The sequence below is a fragment of the Hyposmocoma kahamanoa genome, unplaced genomic scaffold (assembly GCF_003589595.1).
Source record: "Hyposmocoma kahamanoa isolate Upper Pololo Valley unplaced genomic scaffold, ASM358959v1 81, whole genome shotgun sequence".
Taxonomy (NCBI): Eukaryota; Metazoa; Arthropoda; class Insecta; order Lepidoptera; family Cosmopterigidae; genus Hyposmocoma; species Hyposmocoma kahamanoa.
The window spans coordinates 6,394,703-6,414,536 of NW_020654080.1; the positions used below are offsets into that span (position 1 = coordinate 6,394,703).

General features: G+C 36.7%; 1 protein-coding gene across 2 annotated transcripts; it reads right to left on the reverse strand.

The window, feature by feature from the left end:
- Positions 1-4,898: 4,898 nt before the first annotated feature.
- LOC113234081 (THO complex subunit 1) lies at positions 4,899-19,403 on the reverse strand. Of its 2 annotated transcripts, XM_026469326.1 has the most exons (11): positions 19,354-19,403; positions 18,549-19,223; positions 15,978-16,237; positions 15,249-15,421; positions 10,932-11,061; positions 10,384-10,469; positions 9,423-9,586; positions 8,102-8,194; positions 7,993-8,013; positions 6,856-6,936; positions 4,899-5,311 (listed from the first exon to the last, which is right to left on the reverse strand). In XM_026469326.1, the coding sequence occupies exons 1-11, from the start codon at positions 19,396-19,398 to the stop codon at positions 4,991-4,993; spliced, it is 2,049 nt and encodes a 682-aa protein (XP_026325111.1). In that variant the 5' UTR covers positions 19,399-19,403; the 3' UTR covers positions 4,899-4,990. The 2 variants fall into 2 exon arrangements, with proteins under 2 accessions (XP_026325111.1, XP_026325112.1); XM_026469327.1 differs by lacking the exon at positions 7,993-8,013 and having other exon boundaries at positions 4,901-5,311.
- Between the last annotated feature and the right edge of the window lie 431 nt (positions 19,404-19,834).

Genomic DNA, 19,834 nt, shown 5'->3' on the forward strand with positions numbered 1-19,834 from the left:
CAAATAGTTTCTTTTTCTTAGTTTCCCGGTGAGAAAGAGATAATATTATACAAAAGAACGTGAGCACTTTAGGTACAGGGCGGCTTTAAAGACCAACAAGGATATCGAGTGCTTAGGTTTTCGCGATTGTTACACATAGGAAATGAAACAATTTTTCCGGATTTAAATCGCGTATATTTGTTTTTTCAAACAAACCGATGTTTCGGGCCCTTTACAGGCCCCATGGTCATAGGACCTGTAAAGGGCCCGAAACGTCCGGAAAAATAGTTTCATTTCCTACCAACAAGGATATTTTCGAACGGTATTTTAGAAAATGTGAGAAAATCTGCATGTCGTCAAAGATTTATTACTGCTGTAAGCTCTGCATCTGTGTTACAAATTAACACTCTATTTCTAACTATTGTAAGAATTAAGATTCACATTATTAAAGAGGAATAATTTATAGTTTCTTGACGAAAGATTGGTGAACTAAAAGAAACTTAAAATTGAGGTGTTTCAGTTGGAAGAATGATCGAAAATAACCTTGTTTTGTAAAGCTTGATGGATGTCTATATAGTCTAAAGTTGGTTGAACGTAAATCAAAAACTTTACCCAGGCGTCTAGGCATGCGGTACGGGCTGCGAAGTGCGAATCACATCGTCGTAAAAGTTTATGGTCGGAGTTGGCATACCATAATGCTAAAGGGTGTAAAAATAGCATCACTCCTTTGGAATTTTTGTCTTCGAAAGAAGAAAATTGCAGGGATATATACACACTTTTCTTTCCTAAATAATATTGAAATTAGCCCAAGTTCTTAGTTCGACAATCAACTGGCATGTTTTTGTACAGTCAAGAGCACATCAAGCTTGACACTTTGAATTTTGGACCGTTCTTATCGTAAGCGGCATAGAGTTAAATTTAAATTTTAAGTGTCAAGCTTGACGTGCTCTTGACCCTGTACATTATGAAGAATTGATATTTAGACACATAAAGATGTTATTCTAATGCGGGGTGCAATTCATGATATGAAAAAAAGTTTGCTAAATTAATTGACACAATGAAAAAGACAGAGATGTCTGTAAATTCTAAGTTGTTGTTCTTGAAGGACACTATCTCTTGTTAGAACATTAAAAATCACGCATATTACACACAAAATCATACTTACGTGCAAGTGTACGCAATCCAGTGCATCCTTTCCATAGAGCTCCACCCCTGCGCGTAAGCACCCATCGTCATGACGCCAACTCTTCCTTGTTATATTTTTAATATTATAAAAAAATCTCGCGCGTATCGAATCATAAAAATATACATATTCCGGGATCGACCGCGCGCGCACTAACTCTCGCCCCGACTACCCATTGACGCATTCGTTTCGAACTAATTTCGGTGCAGCGACTATTCCACGATTCTGTAAACACACCAACAGTATCACTCGACCAGGGAAGCTTGGACTATCCCCGAAGGGGAGCTTCTGCGGCTGCCTCTCGACACCAACTGTGAGGAAACACCGGTGAGGATCTCGCTTGCCTGGTTGTGGAAACATCTTGGCAACGACAGCCGTGCGATCAGGGCAGACTTTAGACGGATACGTTTAAGCGTTATATCGTTCGAGCAAGATTTGTGTTTAATCTTTGTATGTAATAAGCTCTGTTTTGGGCACGGCGTGACTCAGCGGCGATGAGGAAATGCTGCAGGTTATAATTTCGGCGCGGCCGACATTGTTGGATGGTTGAATAAATCTTGCGCTCCCGACCGTTCCTGTGGAAACCTTTTTTCCTAATCTTTAGAATGGAATGTAGCATGTAGAAATGCAATAAATTTTGCAGTTCAAATTTATTTTGCATGGATAAACATATTGCACGACAATGAGATTCTTCAAATTCTTCGAGGATGTAAATCTTAAACGCTGCTAATAATTGGAGTTAATTATTGTGGATTCACATAAACCTTCTTCCAAATCTTCCACGGAATTCTCGCGCATGTTCGAGAATGCTCGCGCATTCCGCGGAAGATTTTGGCTCGTATCTAGTTTGCACGTTACACAATTGACCACAAACTTCATTATGCTATGTACAATATCGTTACAAAAATTTGCTTCCATTCCGTTCCGCCCAACATAAATTGAGCTTTATGGGCAAAATAAAACATGCACATCCCAAATTTATTCAGGAGTACCTAGGTGCCTGCGTCAAATATTCAAGTGGGTTTGAAGGAAGTTTTACTTCTTAGATAATTGTTAAATGGGTTTATTTCGCGTAGGTTGATATCTTACTCCAGCGTGACCATGTTCTAGTTTTTGAACTTTGACTGGTCAGGTTCTAGCTGCAAAAACTAGATTTAGTGGGTGCTCCGTTTAAAAATTGTAATGGTCTTATACTGTCCACGCCGAAATAAGGTTATTTCAGCGGCAACATTCCTCAATCTCGAAAACTACAGCACCTAGCTTAGATCTGCTTGAACTAAAAGTCGTGATTTAGTCGGTTCTAGTCGTATACAGATTTAGTGATTACGCCATTTTAAAATTATAACGATGTTTCACACTACATATAAGCTTATTCCGGCGGCACCATTTTTGAATCACGAAAATCATAGCTCAGGATCTGGATCAGGACCAGGGCTTAGATCTGATTGCGCCCACAAAAAGTCGTGAATTAGTCAGTTTTAGTCGCAAATGGAATTAGTCTATCCTTTGTCTAAAATACAACAGATTTATTATTTGAAGGTTATACCCAGTGGCGGATTTGCAGTCTTGGCCACCCTAGACACTGTAACATATCTATATTTTATACATAAAATGTGCGAAAGTGATTTAGGAAGATTATTGTTATACGATGCGGTGCAGTCCGACCCGCCATAATGTGCGTGAGCCTTTAGAATATTTAGGTATACTTTGAGTTATTTCTTGTTATCTATCATCAGTGAATTTTTTGTCACAATTGGCCGCCCCTAAAATCTGGCCGCCCTAGACCCGGACCTACTGGGCCCCGAGGCAAATCCGCCACTGGTCGTTGGAACCCAAAATACTGTCGTAAATCGAAAAAGATTGAATCGAGGAAATACTATTTGAAAAATTAAAAAAAAATACTTAGAATATAGTGCGGTGTACTCACAGACCACATTGTACTCGTGTTGCATAGTGCGGGTCGTCGTAATGTGCTATTAATTATATAAATGAAGCGATCGATCGGGCTTCAAAAAATTGATATCAAATTACCTACACGTGTTTATTGTCGATTTAGCGGCAGTTTGAACACGAGAGCCTCAAATTCTGAATTATTCAGTATTTGATTTCTATTTCATTATCATACTCCACAGTAGAGCTTCTTGTGAAAGCTTGTCCAGCAAAGCAATGCCACCTTACCTATTACTACCGCCAAGCAGTAATGTGAGCATTTCTGCATTCCAGTTTTGAAGAGTAAGGGTGCTGGTGCAGTTACAGGTACATGGGACTTTGTAACTTATGTTTCAGGGCACAGTGGCAATGCGCCTAAGAAAAACTCTAAGTGGCACTGCAACTGCTATGGATAGGCGTGTCGCTTACCATCAGGCGGACGACTTAATTGTTCGTCCCGTCATTTGGTATTACAAAAAAAAATATCAATACGTAAGTACCAATCGCATTTAATAAAGGTTAATTCAATATAGCACGCGAATACTGTGAAGAACACATTATTTTTTTCAAAATATGATTACATCCTGTAGGTACATTGACCTACCAACAAATGGACGTCGGGTTCGCGCTAAAAAATTAATTAATATTTACAATAAAGGCAGCTCCATTACTCTTGTGTTCAAGTACTTGGCTTGGTGTAACGGGCTGGTGTCCGCAAATCGACACCAAGTACCAAGTACTTGAACACAAGAGTAATGGAGCTGCCTTTATGGTAAATATTAATGAATTATTATTTTTTGTGTTCAAGTAATTTTCAGTCGAAGCTAAATATGATGCATTTTATTAAGTTTCCAGTAGAAGCTGAATATGGTGTTTTTGGGCCCGTAAATTGTTGCAAGCAAAATTAGGCAGCACTGCAATGACGTCACAATTAAAATTAAATGTTTGTTTTGTTTATATTTCGTTATATTACTACTACCTTTGTATAGGTTAACTTCGGACATTTTTTCATGGTTTTGTATTAGAGCCGACGTCCATTTGTTGGTAGGTCAATGTGTAGGTACAACTAAAATAATTATGCAACAACCATACACTCCGAGCGAAGTGTAGGTATATAAGCGCCGAATCGGAGGGAGTTGGCCTACTTGCTCTTATTATACTATGTTATTATTGTAGTGCACGGTTTAGTTTTAACCAAAGAGTGTAATAATACAGTAATGGAATGAACTGGAACTATGGAATGGTTTTAACTTGGTAATGTGGCCAGAGCATATAATCATAGTAAATGACAAGTAATGCAACAGGGCGTTTATATCTGCGCAACGAGATGCGTCGTTCAGTGTGTAGGGTTGCCACATTATTCTACAGGGTGCAAAATATAATTTGGAAAAATTAAGATATTCCTGTCTTACCGTGCTATACTGATATAATCTTTGTCAAATGCAATACCGATATTGAATTTTTATGAATACTAGCATTGCGTATTAGTATCTCGATTATGGAAGTATGATCAATAAAATATAAATGAAATACGAGTTTGTTTATACATAAAGATATATATCGATAAAAAAATATAAATTTGACACAGAAATATTTTAAACATCGTACAAACGCTTCAATTCTATAATGAATGGCGCGTGCGACCCGCGCTTTGCGACGCAAGTGCACCGCGAGATTGTGCGAATGTGTGTGTCTGCACACGTTGAGCAGCGTGCGTGCACACATACAAATCGCGCTGCTACGTTTGTATGGAATTATCATGCTTGTCTTATTATTTCGCTACAGTCAGTGTTGGGTCTTGTAATCAAAGAAATAAGAAAGAAAAAAGACTTATATATTATTTTTATTACTAATACCACTTGTCCACAGAACCAGTCGCTTGCAACGTTTAGCCTTTCGTCATTTTGCGTTCTTGAGGGCCTCGCATGCATCCACCAATTTCAATCCCTCCATGATGTACAGAAGGTTCTCTACAGACGCGTCTTCGTCATCATCGAACCATAATTGTAGCAAATTTTTAGCTCTGGCTGGATCAGTAGCGTTCTCTGTCTCTATGAACTGTATTTCGTCAGTCTTAAAGCCTAGTTTGGCGGCGAGTTTTTTCCAGTCGGTGAGTTTGGCGGATACTGCTTCAAGCTGTGATGATGTCAGCGTTGTGGTGATACGAGATCGGGTTGTTTTGTCGTAATCGTCTTCGCCGGCGTGTGTTGAGTCGGGTACCTAAGAAAAAAAGTTAATGAATATATTTATTAGCAGTCCTCACAAATTTGGAAAAAACCTTTAAAGTACCAGAACGCTATGATGGCCGTTTTGACAGATTACAATAGTGACGTGAAATGTCAATTCATTATCGAAAAAAATATAATCAAATGCGAGTCGCATTTATAAGTTTTTAGATTTATAACTAGCATTACAAGGGGTAGCTGATTGAAAAGTTTTAATAAAACGAAAATAAAAATGTATACTTATAATTTTCGTATTAGATTTCATTTTCAAAAATTTCGAATTTCGAAAAACGATGCCGAGTTGTGTCGTAAAATTATACATTCCATAAATTTTATTCCACGTCGCTATTGACAACAACTTACAGCAATTAGCTCCTTCAACGTAATTATACGAAACTTGAACGGACAAACGTCAAAACGGCCATCACAGCGTGCCGGTACTTTTGGATAAAAATAAGGGCAAATTTTATATAGATTTTAAGATTTTCGTGGTTATTCACTAAATGAATAACACTAATATCAGGTTTCTTACCACGGTATGACTTCTTTTTATTTTCCCGATATTGACGGGTTGACTCTCAACCCGTCAACCCGTGACCATGGAGCGTGCAACCGTTCCGAAATATCGGGAAAATAAAAAAAGTCGTACCGTGGTAAGAAACCTGATATTAGTGATAATCATTTACGGGCAAATTTTGTAAGTTATCTACGTCGTTGGTTTTAGACAAAGTAATTAATATTCCATAGCATATTGCGTAGCATCTCTTCTCATTCTCTTTTTTGAAATCGATACCAATCGTCAAGAATATTACTATGTTTTTGTATGGCGTTTAAAATTTGTGCTTTATTCTAAATTTACAAAATACAATACTCGAGTTTCCCACGGTTTTTTGCCTTGATTTAAGTATTAATACATCCCACTGCTGGGCACGGGTTTCAGCTGACGACAGTTTTAAGCTATAATCCGCCATGCTGGCCAATGTGAGGACTTCACACGTTTTCTGAGGGTTGTAAACTTCTTCAACGTGCAGGTTTCATCATGATGGTTTCCTTCACCGAAACACCAAGAGCTTTTCGGTGGAGGAAACCTAAAGGAGGAAAGGAAATTTCAAATTAAATTTCGCACCCCGAGAAACTCAGAGGTGTAAGCCCGGATTCGAACCCACGGCCTCTGTTTGAGAGGCGGAGGTTTGTAGGTCAAACCTTTAGGCTACCACGGCTTCTATTCTATATACAAAACTTGGTTCTTTGCTTTGATTTAAGTTTTTTTTATAATAATAAGTGACGGGACAAACAAGTCGTGCGCCTGATGGTAAGCTAAACGCCTGTCCACAACTGTTGCAGTGCCACTCAGAGCTTTAAATCGCAAAGATCTGAGGGGCACTGCCACTTCGCCCGTCATCCTGAGACATAAGTTGACAAGTCCCACGTGCCTGTAATTTCAATTATAAAGAAAAACAAAAAAGTTATGTGTATTAACAAAAATTGTAAAGTTCAAAGTTTTCATGTCAATTTCTTCAGACATTCTGGACAGCATACCTGTTCAATATCGGCAGTGTCTCCCTCCTTTATGAGGTCAGCTTCCATTTGTTCCTCAGTAATCTCTTCTTCGTTGGGCTCCTGCACAAAGTCATCAATGTAGATATTGATAATAAAAGTCAGAAGACAGAGAAATTAAATTATTCACCGCCAGGTATGTCACCAGTTCTTCTCTACCAATTAAGTTATTTTACAATCGTTCGTCAGTACAAGTACAAAATAAACAGTCAAACTTATAAAAAATAACTACATCCAAAAAATATTCATACTCAATACGCTTAAAATATCTGCAATCGAAATTTCGACTAAAAAGAATTTAAAAGTGCACTTTGAACTTATCAAAACAATTTTGTAGTTATGTTGTAGTTTTGTGTGTTAATGAAGAATTTGTGGTTGTATTTGTGATTTCGTAATTCGTCGCTATAGAGTAAAACCGTTTACGCGTTTTCACATAGTTCGATTTTACTGATCCCTTTTTAAGGAAAAACTTATGAACTTCTTGCTCAAATATATTATTAAAGTAATATAATATCTGAAAGAGGTATAATTTAACTAACTAAAAAATGCTAACTACAAACATTATTGCTTTTACTACATTTTAAACCACATTTTTATCTTAGTCCTGAAAAATAACAGAAATCACATACAAGGTATTCACTCTAAAACGACGATTTGTGGGTTTGGCACAACGGCACACCACTCGGAAATATCACTGTAATTGCTAATATTTATCTTATTGAACCACAATGTATTTACTAGGATGCTAATAGTTAATTTTTTTTTGTGAAAATACTCCACTAGTTTGTTCATCATCAAATTCATTCAGTCTGACCGGACTCGAACCAGCCTGTTGCCATACCGGGGCCAGCGCTCTTACCACCTCAACTACAGATCGAGTCGGCAGATTTTACGGCAAATGAGATAAAAAAACCTAGAGAGAAAATTAAAAAATAAATAATGTTAGTTTTGACAGTTGACCTCTTTGGATGTGCAGATATTTTTGACGTCTAACACCTTGACAATTTTGAAGCTGACTGTACAATGTATGCTACAATTACCAGTTAAATGACAATTCTACGTGGAATGTTAACATACTGATATAGAATAACTACAATACATGAATTGTTAATACATTACAGAATTCCAGGAACCGATCTTCTGAAATTAATTTTAAACAAAATGATAATGATAACCTCGAAAAAAAAAAATTAAAAGTTATTCATATATGCAATAAGAGTGAATTTACCTGTTTAGAAGTCTTATCCGATAAGTTGTTTGAAGATTCCCCATTGGAGCTGGCTTCAGCTTTCATTTGGGCTTCGCGCGTGACACGTTTCACCTTTAGGGTATAAGACATAATACCCAAATTACAAAGTCACAATCATTACACTGCAAAGTAAGGAGCAGTGGGAATGCAGGTGGACCTCAACTGTCGATTGTTTGTGCTATTTTGCATCCAAGGAACGTAAGATACTGTAACAGCCCGTTCCCATTTGTCGGCTGCCTGACCCGGATTTTAATCGGATGTTCCAGTGGCAGAGCATTTTATATGAAGCTACACACACTTGTCTAAAATCGATTTTGGGTCGGCGTCGACAAGAAATGTCAGGTGTTTTGCTCGCCCTCTACGCCCGAAAAAAAAAATCGTGTTGGATCTCGCCTATGAGTAAGTATGACGATGTTCACATTTGTCGGATGTTGGGGCCCACAACCCGCTCTCCGCTACCCATTGTTTTTTCCCTTAGGATTAGGTGCACCCAATATTTTCTTTCCTTAACTGTCTTTTGTCATTTTCTTCTCAAATAATAATACATCACAACAAGAACTTCGTCGACATCCATCGCGCACAGGCGCCTAGCGTAGTGTTAAAAATTGGCACCAGGTTCGACCGTTGGCGATAACCCGATTAGTGTGTACAGAGGCGCCGACACCCGATCAAGATCTGGGCCCGACAGCCGACTAGTGGGAACGGGCTGTAAATCGTATTTTAGCGGAACAAAATTTTAAACAACATATAAAACCCACAACGTCATTTTCGCTCTTAATACGTGGAAATAAAGATTTGTGACTGGCTAAATGCTACTATGGAGTCGACACTCTAAAATGTGTTCTGAAAACTTAGTTCCATGTAGGCACAATTTTAACGAGAAGCTTTGAAAGGGACAATTTCAAAGGAAAGCAAGTTTAACAGGATACTGTTATAATTCTAACGGGAGAACACTCAATACTTTATTGCGTACCATAATGTTATGTACGAGGTCATAGATAACATTATGGTAATATTAATTAATAATAATTATTATGTAATATCCAGAGGGACATAATTTTAACGGAGCTCTGTTTCTAATGGACCATTTTAAAGGTTTACGTACAATTTTAACAAGACGCTGTATGAAAGGTGTACAATTTTAACGATTCGAATTTTCAAAAGGACACAATTTCAATTAGACTGTCTCAAAGGAACACAATTTCAATGGGATACACATCGCTGTCATCAAATACAAAATATTTGTCGGCGAGGGATCGCTAGTGCTATTAAAATAGCTAATGCAATAAACAAATCTCACCATGTCATCCAGATAATCAGGCAACCGCCCAATAGGGTTGTTAGTGTGTACGAAGAAGTGCGGCGACCTCCGGGCCAGCAACCGCAGCGCGCGCCAGCCCCAGCCGCCGTTGTTGGTGCGACGCGTGCCGCCCACGGTCTCGGCGCCCGTCACCATGAACGATTCTTCAGTCAATGCACAATTACTCACCATCATCATCGTTAAGCCGGGTTTTCATAATACGAGTGCTCTCAGACCGAGTGCTTTTGTATGAGCTAGATCGTATAGGAGTCCACGACTTTTAGCTGCGATGCAGTCGCTAATTGTCTACCTTGACACACGCGCGCGATTTTAAGCAGCGATGCAAGCGCGCGATTTTAAGCAGCGATGCAAGCGCGCGACTGCATCGATACAAACGCGCCATTGCATCGCTACTCTTGGAATCTAAAGGCGATTGTATCGCTACTCTTGGAATCTAAAGGCGATTGCATCGGTGAACTGGTCGCGACATGTTTACGGCAGTGGGTCAGGTATCCGGCGGCCGGATATGCCGTTATCCGGCCTAAGTGCTCGCCGGATATCCGGTATCCGGCCATATCACTATCCGTTTCGTCACTAGTATTGTTTATTCATTTGAACTTTGATGTAATCAATGTTAAAATGTTCTAACTTTTTATTATTTTATATTTTCATTCTTAATTGTTCCATTAAATGTATCGGTGTGTATATTTATATAATATGTATATTCTGGAGACTATTTTACAAATTTATCATGAAGCTCTTGGCATATTTAGGTATATTCACCGCCCCAGCACAGAATACATCTTTGTCCACTCCGCTTTGGTACAATCAACAGCATATATATACTTTTGTTCGAATATCGCTTCCAGTGCAACGGAACAAAATCTGTCAATGTGTAACCCGATGTGCTGCCATCTGTACATAACGGGCCTAAGACAAAATTTAAACAAAATATACTCACCTAAAGATGGCATGAAATCCCTCTCTTTGGTTTTGCAAGCTACTAGATTATCTGGACATAGATTCCATAGCTTCGTCAGTTCATTACTGTAAAAAAAATTGTATTTCTATGGGAAATTTATTAATGACAACAGATTTAGGGATATTTCTGGTGGAAATTAAAATACCATGCATAAGTAATCAATCACCATGCATTAAATGTGAAAAATGAGCTTATAATACAATATGTCATAAACCGGACATTCATACGATTTGAAGGAAAATGTGCACAATCACTACACCGGAAGTTCCCAAACTTGTTGCCTCACCGCCTACTTACGCAAGATAAAAAATTTCAATGGCCACCACCACAAAAAATAATTAAAAACACGTACTTTTTTATATTAACTTCACACAAAAAAATCACAATGAAAAAAATGTAGTGTAGTTTTTATAGATAATTCCATTTTTTTTTTCAAATGCGGTAGCATGAGTTTTTCACACCCATGGTTCGGAAATCACGTGATTTAATTGGTGGAGATGTTGACAATAAGATACATAGGTACATACTTTCCCATATAGAATTTGTCTTGACTCTCGTACTCCTTAACAATGTCTCCGACAGGTCGTCTGCGTTTTTTTGATTTCTTCACTTCCTCTTGAGAATCTGACTGTGGCGGTGGCTTTGGTTTCTGAAACTCTGCGGAAATAAAGTTTTATAGAATAGAATAGAATAGAATAGAATCGTTTATTTCATGTTATCAATGTCACAATATTACAATTGGAAATACAATGTCAAGGGATAACTATGATCGTCAGTAATAAAATTATAATAATAATAATGAATATAAAATAAAGTAGTATAACTACTGCTTGTCGAATAAAATAAAATTAAAATTGTTTCAAAAGAAACTCATCGACACTGTACAATTCAATATCCAATAAAAGGTTTTTTAGTCGGGTACAAAACGTTGCATCGTTTCTAACACTTTTCAGGTCTGTGGGTAGATGTTCGTAGAATCGGGGACCTATTACCCGCGGATTTCTAGTTGCAAGTTCGGTACGGTGGGCAACGGATTTTAGTGTTCCCGCGTTTCGTAACGCTCGGCCTCCGCCTGTACGTCGCTCATAAGTAGCCAAGTTTTGACGCGCATAAACTATTATATCATAAATATATTGTGAGTACATGGTCATTATATTGTATTTCTTAAAAAGGTTTCTGCAGGTCTGACCCTTTTTTATGCCTACTATTGTTCTTAGTGCACGTTTTTGAAGAATAAATACCCTAATCGACTCAGTTGAATTACCCCACAGTGTGATGCCATAAGACATCAACGAATGAAAATACGCATAATACGTCTGCCTCAATACCACATTGGAGACAAGAGGACGCAGTTTCCTCAGTGCGTATGCAGCACTTCCAAGTTTTTGACATAGAGTTTGTATAATTATGTGACTTCCAGTTCAAATTTGAGTCTAGCGTTAAACCCAAGAATTTACAGGTGTTACATAATGGAACAATGGAGGTGATAATTGGCTTTGTTATAGAATTTCTTCCTGAGAACAACATAAGGTTTGATTTCGATTCGTTAAGAATAAGTCCATTCGCAGAGAACCACTCACACAGCTGCTCATACGTGCAGGCTAATTTTTCTTCCAACTCGTTGTAGGTTTTAGCACACACTATAACGGTTGTATCGTCCGCAAATAGAACCACAAGACCCCCTGATATAAAGTATGGCAGATCATTGATGAATGCCAGGAATAGTGTATTACCTAGGGCAGATCCCTGTGGGATGCCAATGGTGACGTCACCAGCCGCTGACCTAGTTGTTGTACCGTTTGTACTGACCTGAACCGTTTGCCGTCTGTTTGATAAAAAAGACTTTAATAGGTTATGGGCGACTCCGTTGACGCCATACACAGCTAACTTTTGAATTAATAAATCATTTTCAATTACATCGAACGCCTTTGTTAGGTCACAAAAAATGCCTGCAGTTTTATACTTATCATCTATACTATATACCTATAAGTACCTTCATAAGCCGGGATCATTTAGCAGTTGACTGTTGATCTTAAACTCCTCAGGATCGTCATGGGTAACGTGACCATACGTTCCGCTTTGAGTGGGATAGTCCCGCTTTTATCTTAGTGTCCCGCTGTCCCCAAAATACTTGAGAATGTTCCGCATTGACAAAATAATACACATGTGAAATTAATCTAAAAAAATGGTCATATAAAGCCAGCCCACCAGACTACAAAAGATTTTTTTAATTTTAAACATTATGTAACTATCCTAAACGTGTATTTTATTTTTAAAACCATAAATGTACAGGCGCTAGGCGTACCGCTCTGAGAGACAAAAATAATGGTCACGTTCACGGAAGAAAGAAAAGAATGGAAATGGCATTAAGCAACATTTATATCAAAACCAGTGTCGCCACACGCACACATTTGAAAACGTAATCTTATATTAGTACTAAGATAACATAATTTTGATTGGTTATAAATTATCAAACGATAATAGACAATAATAAAAAGCTTTTGGTAAAAAAAATAAACTTATTTGGATCTAATAAGGTTTTATTATTACTAGTCACATAAAAGCTAAGAATCCTATGGACATAAACTTCTTGGAACAAAAGCGAAATGTTGACAATCTACAGATAGGGATGTGACATTTAATTGATATCGACATTAAGAGCTCTCATGCCAAAAAAGTTTTGAAATTGGCTCCGCCCAAATTTGTGAAACAAATATATGCCTGAAGTTCGTGCGACATGCGACAGGAGATGTTGGATTTTGCGCATTAAAAGTACCACATTCGTTTTAGCGGAATAACTCTAAAACTAAAGGGATTTAAAAAAATCCGTAGTGACAGTTGTCGATCATGCATAATATAATTAATTATCTAATTTTTGTCCTAATAACCTGTAGCATTTCGAGGATAAATCGAAAAAATGTGAAAATTAGAGGTCATTTCGTGATTTTTATCTATCGAGGAAACTTTATTGTTTTATGTTTCTGATTAATGTCTATGCTTGAATATATCGTGTAGTTACTCATACAATATTTTATTTTTAACTTTAAAGTGGATATACCCCTCTAAAATCAAATTGAAGATTAGGAATATTTCCTCTGCTCCCTCTTAAGTTTTATAACTAGCGGAATATTGAACTAGGCATTGCTTTAAACTTGCTATAATTAGGGTTAACCACGGAGTATATGGAAAGGGCATTTAAAAGAATTTCTTCGAGAACTAGCGTAGCTGATTTTACACGCACACATTTGTTACCAAATACGCGTAAGGTTTTACTACACGCAAATATTAATTGATATTAGATACGCAGGCGTGCTGCAATCACAGTATTAATGATTTATTATACTGTCGTCATACTTTCATTAACCTACTAGATTTCAAGTCATTCCGATCACTGGAAGGGTTGAACTATTAAAACACAGTGATCATACAAATCTTTATTCTCCCTGAAATAATATTATTTCAACAATTAATATTTGTTCAACAATTACCTCTTTCTGAACTGACTGAACATGACTACACCGATAACGTCGACGAGTTTGTCAAGAAAATGAAGATACTTATTTCCGAAGGCGAAGAAGCGAATCATTTGTTTCATGAAAACTTGACGAAAAATAACTGACAATGCTTCAGAAATGTTTTCACATTTAGATGTGGTCTATAATTTGTGAATGCGACTCTGAGTTTCATGTCATATATTACCTGATTAACCAAATAATTTATTTCTTAATGAATTTTTCGGTTGTTATTCATATGTATATAATTTAATGTGACATCACGAAATACCTATAGCAAATGGTGCTAAATTTAGTAGGTACCCAGCTTTTGTTGCCTGATGCTTCAGCCCATTTCTCCTTTAAACAGGATCCGGCGGGAAACTAAAAAACATCAATACAAAAACTGCAAATACAAAAAAAAGCTTGTGATAAAACTAAGAACTCAAGCGGACGAAGGTCACGTATAATAAGCAAGTAGGGAGATAGGAATCATGTAGATAAGGAAAAGAAAATCTCCAATCTTATAAAGTCTTCATTTGATACTCCACGAACTTACGTGCATTTTAAAATTATCGATACTGTACGACCTCTTCTATCTATATTTCCTTTATTTCCATTAATATATCGTTTTTACTTAAATTGAAAATTTTAAAAAACTATTGCAAGTGTTGGGTGCAAACATTTCAGTAATCAAAATTGTTACCTTTTAAATATCTGTAAACAATTTATGTTTACACAATGGTACCTACCGCTATAATACAAAAAAATTTGAACTAAACCAAAACCGGGTTTCTAAATACAGAGTTTCTACATATCGATAATTTGATTACAACACGCGGACCCAGTACCAAGTGTAATACGACACTAGTGCAAGCAATTCATTGAGCGTCATTCGAATTGTTCTTTTGCCGGTGGCGATGGCTAGCAACCGATGTATATTGTTATTACCGAGTTGCAAGAAAATAGTTTTGTTTAGAAATTATAATATTGTATTGTTCAAAATATTAGAAAATGCAGAGTTTTAGTACTTACCGATGAAATGAAGTCACTCCCGGAGTATTTTTTAAACTTAGGCTAAAAACGCGACATGATATATTGGCACAACTATTTTATTTCTATTTTTTCCACAAAATAATCAAGTATCACATTTAACTGACGTGCTGTTGACACTCATACCCTCTCATACTCGCCCGTCTGGTGATAAGCTAGGTAACGCGGACCCCGCCCACTAACCAGTCTATTACTAGTATTTATGTGGTCTGTGGTCACGTTAGTAATGAGTCATAACATAAGCCAGAATTATTATTTTGATCTGGCTTTAAAGTACTAATAAAGGGAAAGAAACTTTACCTGGGCAGCCATCATTCTTCCAGCTATTCCAATGCTCCTCTCTTTTCAGTATGCGCTTAACACATTCGCCGAAACGTTTACCGTCCGGAGGCGTTTCACTAAGAAGACGGTATATCAGAGATGTCGTCTCTTTTACCCATTCGGCTTGGTCCGCTTTTAACTCTTGAGATTCCCTGAAATGAATTTTTAACAGAAATTGTTAAATGCTTTAACAGTCTTTTTTTTATAATACCAAGTGACTGGTCGAATAAGTCGTGCGCTTGATGGTAAGCGACACGCCTATTCATAAGTTGCAGTGCCATTGAGAGCTTTAAATCGCAAAGATCTTATGGGCACTGTCACTGCGCCAGTCACCCTGAGACATAAGTTGACAAGTTCCATGTGCCTGTAATTTCACCAGCATCTTTACTCTTCAAAACCGGAACGCAGCAATGCTGACACTACTGCTTGGCGGCAGAAATAAGTAAGGTGGCAGCACTGCCCTGGACGACTTCTTTCTCTCTCTCTCTACTGCTACTAAACTTAGAATCGATTGATTGGCTTCAGAATTGAGTTAAGTATATTTGGAAGCGGCTACTGGAACCTTTGACGTATTTGCAGGCAGCCCCGTCATACAGGCTATACCTAATCTGAATTTCTATAATAGATATCATACTAAAAATCACCCAGCAACAAAAATTACTACATTTTGTTGCATTCGGAGTTGTAGTATTAAAAACATCAACTTACATTTTAAACTTTACAGTAGAAGTCAAGTACTGGAATAATATTAGGAACTGTATGAGCACACATCTCCGGAAATTAGAATCCGACAGTTGTAGCTCCAAAAGTTTCTGATTGGTAAGAAATTTGGCAAAATAATGTTGTTCTTTGGACTCGTGCATCTCAATGTCGGTGTTGACAGCTTTCAGTCTGTTCAGCTTAGATTTCTGTAGCTCGACAGCTTCTAACTTGCATGATGAGAATGCAGACAGTACACTACCAGAATGCTGAAAATTTTACTTAATGCGAATTTTGGAATACTGACGGCAACATAGAGTAACAAGTTATCTGCAAAATTACATTTTACAACAGAGAATAATTTGTATAAAATTCTGAATATCCTTCATTAGCTTTTTATATTTCCTGATTGCTCAAAATGTTGGCCAATTAGACATCGCAAAATATCAAGTTTTCGCTTTCAAAATGCTCTACTGTAAAGTCGTGATTTTGCAGACAACCGGATACTCTTTGCAGCCATCGATACATAAAAATTAATGTTATCCACAGCATATAAAAATTTATTGATTTAGGACAGTGTAGGTATACAGTGTTTTTTTTAAATGGGATGGTAAGGGGAAATCTGAAACGAAAGATGCAAAGAAACTGTCCTAATTCATTATTCATTGCATTCCGCCTAGCCATCCGCCGCGTAATGCGGGATTATGAATATAGTCACAGCGTATATGAAAAATCCTTTAATTAAATTTGACCAACATCTGCTGTCCCGATATTTTTCGTCTCATACAACGAAATCATCCTTATACGAAGCTAAGTCTATCAGGATTAAAATAGTCAATTTTATTAATTTTGTATGAAATTCAACAAACTTCTGCTGTCTCGATTTCTTTCATTTCGTACAATGAAAAGATCCTGACATAAAATAAATCGATCAACACAAAAAAAATTATTAATTTTACTCATTTTCATGGACAACTCATGCTTGACAAAAAAATTGACAATGTTAAAATTGTTTGCACAAAATAAATACTAATGGGTCCTAAGACAGTTTCCTTATATCTTCTATGGTTCTGGATTTCCCCATACTGTCCCATTAAAAAAAAAACTCTGTATATTGTGACCTTACAAGATGTCTATGAAATTTTTCAAGATGAAGATAAAACATGGTGTAAAATATAGTAAACACATGATATTTGTAGTTAGCAATTTAATTCGTTAAACTATACCTCTTTCAGGTGCTATATTACTTTAATAATATATCTAAGAAAAAGTCAGTAAAACAATGTAAATACGCGTGTGAAGTTTTCACTCTGAGATGATAATGTCAAGTAAGTTTTGATATTACAACCAAGAACTACTTATTGATGCATGTTGGGGTGCAAGATAGGAGTCTCCCCGCACGATTTACTATTCCCTTGTTGTACATCTGGCGCATCCTGGGCACAACCGACAAGTACATTACGCCCATTGACAAATTCTTTCACCATGATGGCAAGCATTATAGTGTATGCCATCAAAACGATAACAAGTAGACTGCTTATTGAAAATAAATGTACTTTTACATAAAGCAAACTTGTAATAGTACATTTGTTTATACACAGTGCTGCAACTTATTGTTAACAGGTTGTTACAACATAGCTTTGTTAAGAAAGAGTGTAGTTGGCATGGTACCAAAAATTTATAATAAATTACCGGAAAACAGAGTCACCACCATTAGTATTATACAAAACGAAACTGACATCGCTATTGATTGACAAGTGTTATTATGAGGGACCGGAATAGGTAGAGTTTTTTTACCTAAACTTTGAGGAACATAGACAGAAATGGAGACTGCCTTGCGACAAAATCTTTTAGGTCTTGGACCTTTTCGGGGTTCGGGAAAACACTTAAGAACATTAAAATTTTACGTAATGGGGGGCAGGCAGGTACACTATATTTATCTTAACTTTGCGACGCACAGTAGGTCGGTCTTTGGATTTTTTTTCACGATACCTCTATAAAAAAAATGCCAATCGAGAGATCCTATTGTCCTAACTAAATATTGTCATATCACATTTTGCCATAAATCTAATAATTTAGTAGGAAAAAATAAAATGGACCTAAAAATATTGTCGTAAGGCAGTCTCCATTTTCCATCTATGTTCGTCGAAGTTTAGGTAAAAAAATCTGCCAATTCCGATCCCAGGTTATTATAATAATAATGTTTATCTACATGACATCTTTTAATGACTTCATTCAATCACATTTTTAATATTTTTAACTACATCTGACACAAATTCTATTTTTGATAGAAATTTATTTGGACATTTTAACGGAATTAATATTATTTTAATATTTCTATGCCGCTTGTTGGCAAAAAACACTGAACTTGTTTTTAATGTTGTAAGATCTAATTTTACTATACCATATTTGTCAAAAATAAATGATATTTTATTCTTAAGCATCAACTGCAATTACACTTTGAGAAAATGGGAAAGCAAACCCTCAGCACAATAAAAAGTTATGTAATGCGAGTTTCAGATACAATCAAAGAGAAACTTCATTTACTGTAAAAAATTGTAAATGATCTTGTATACTTACTGCAACAAAAGTTTTCCATTGCAACTTATTGTAACAAGAATTGGGACTCCTGAAAAAGTCTTGTAGGCTCCAAAACCTACAGTACAAATTGTAATCTATGGTCAGCTTTTTCTCCTTGTCTACGACCATCTCCTCATCTAGAGCATCTTTCAAAGTACTTTTGTTATCTCCTCCAAATTCTGTTATATTTTCTAGATTGAACTCGGAAACAATGTTCAACCCAGATCGTTCAGAAAATGGGAAGAATTTAGCCAAGAATAACAATATACGTCCACAAAAAACTGTATTCTGTGATCGTGATAGTCGTCTTAGTAAATCGTTGCACATCCTTAACAAGTTATTCTTACAAGCTACGAAGAACAATTCTTCTTTCCAAATGTTGACTCCATTCTCAACATACGTGAACATTTTCTCGCATTTATTTAGTGTTAGAGCATCAAAAATGTCACCTAGTAGAACTACTGGCATGGTTGGGGTTACCATATGTCGTCTACATGACTCTATGCAGAAACAAACGTAATTTTCGAGGGTATGAGGTTCCTCAATTAACAGCTCTAATAGTTTGTCTCGAAAAGCCTGGTCCATAGCTGCTTTCCTATCATTTTCATTGGTCGTCTTTGAAAATGAATCCAGCAAATCGATGTTGTTTGTTGCAAACGCTTTCGAGAGAACGTCCTGAAAATGTTTAAATTAAAACATATGGTGTAACGTATTGGTTTCCGCAACTCGAGGTCGTAGCGCCTCTTTGTATTTAGGGGATATAATAAAATAACTTTACGAATAGTAAGGTTAGAAACTGACAAACCTTGTACTTTGCTCGTAATTCTTCAAAACCGAGTTTTTCCGACATTTTTGGGGTTTTAAGTTTATTCATATGGTTAATGATGTTCCTACTGTTTTGCAAACATAATAACTTTCAAGAAATTATCAAATATCTCCGCAAAATTATCAAAATTATGAAAACAAAAACAAACATGCACCGCTGACGCCAACGAGAGAGCTTTTTATAAGAACAGGGCGCTTACTGCGCCTCGTGCAAAAAGAAAAGTGTTATTTATTCAATTACATAAGCGTTCCTTTTTTATTATAATATAATAGGCTTCAATGCAACAATAAAAACGCACTGGCTGACTTTAGATGTGTGTTTGTAGCGCTTGTGTCACGATTTCACGAAATACTGCAATATATTTTTTTACGTAAATGAGAAAGATAACGCTTTTCGTAAATATCTCGGCTTTGATTCGTTTTCATTGGTTGCTATTGTTTTACGCATGCTGCATTACTAT

What these genes read in the sequence shown, in the direction of transcription:
- LOC113234081 (XM_026469326.1), bottom strand. Translation starts at nt 19,398, where the DNA reads ATGTCGGAAAAACTCGGTTTTGAAGAATTACGAGCAAAGTACAAG. An exon ending in CGGATAAGACTTCTAAACAG is followed by an intron (nt 8,014 to 8,101) that starts GTAAATTCACTC and finishes AATTAATTTCAG; the next exon opens with AAGATCGGTTCCTGGAATTC. An exon ending in ACACTGCCGATATTGAACAG is followed by an intron (nt 5,312 to 6,855) that starts GTATGCTGTCCA and finishes TTTTTTTCTTAG; the next exon opens with GTACCCGACTCAACACACGC.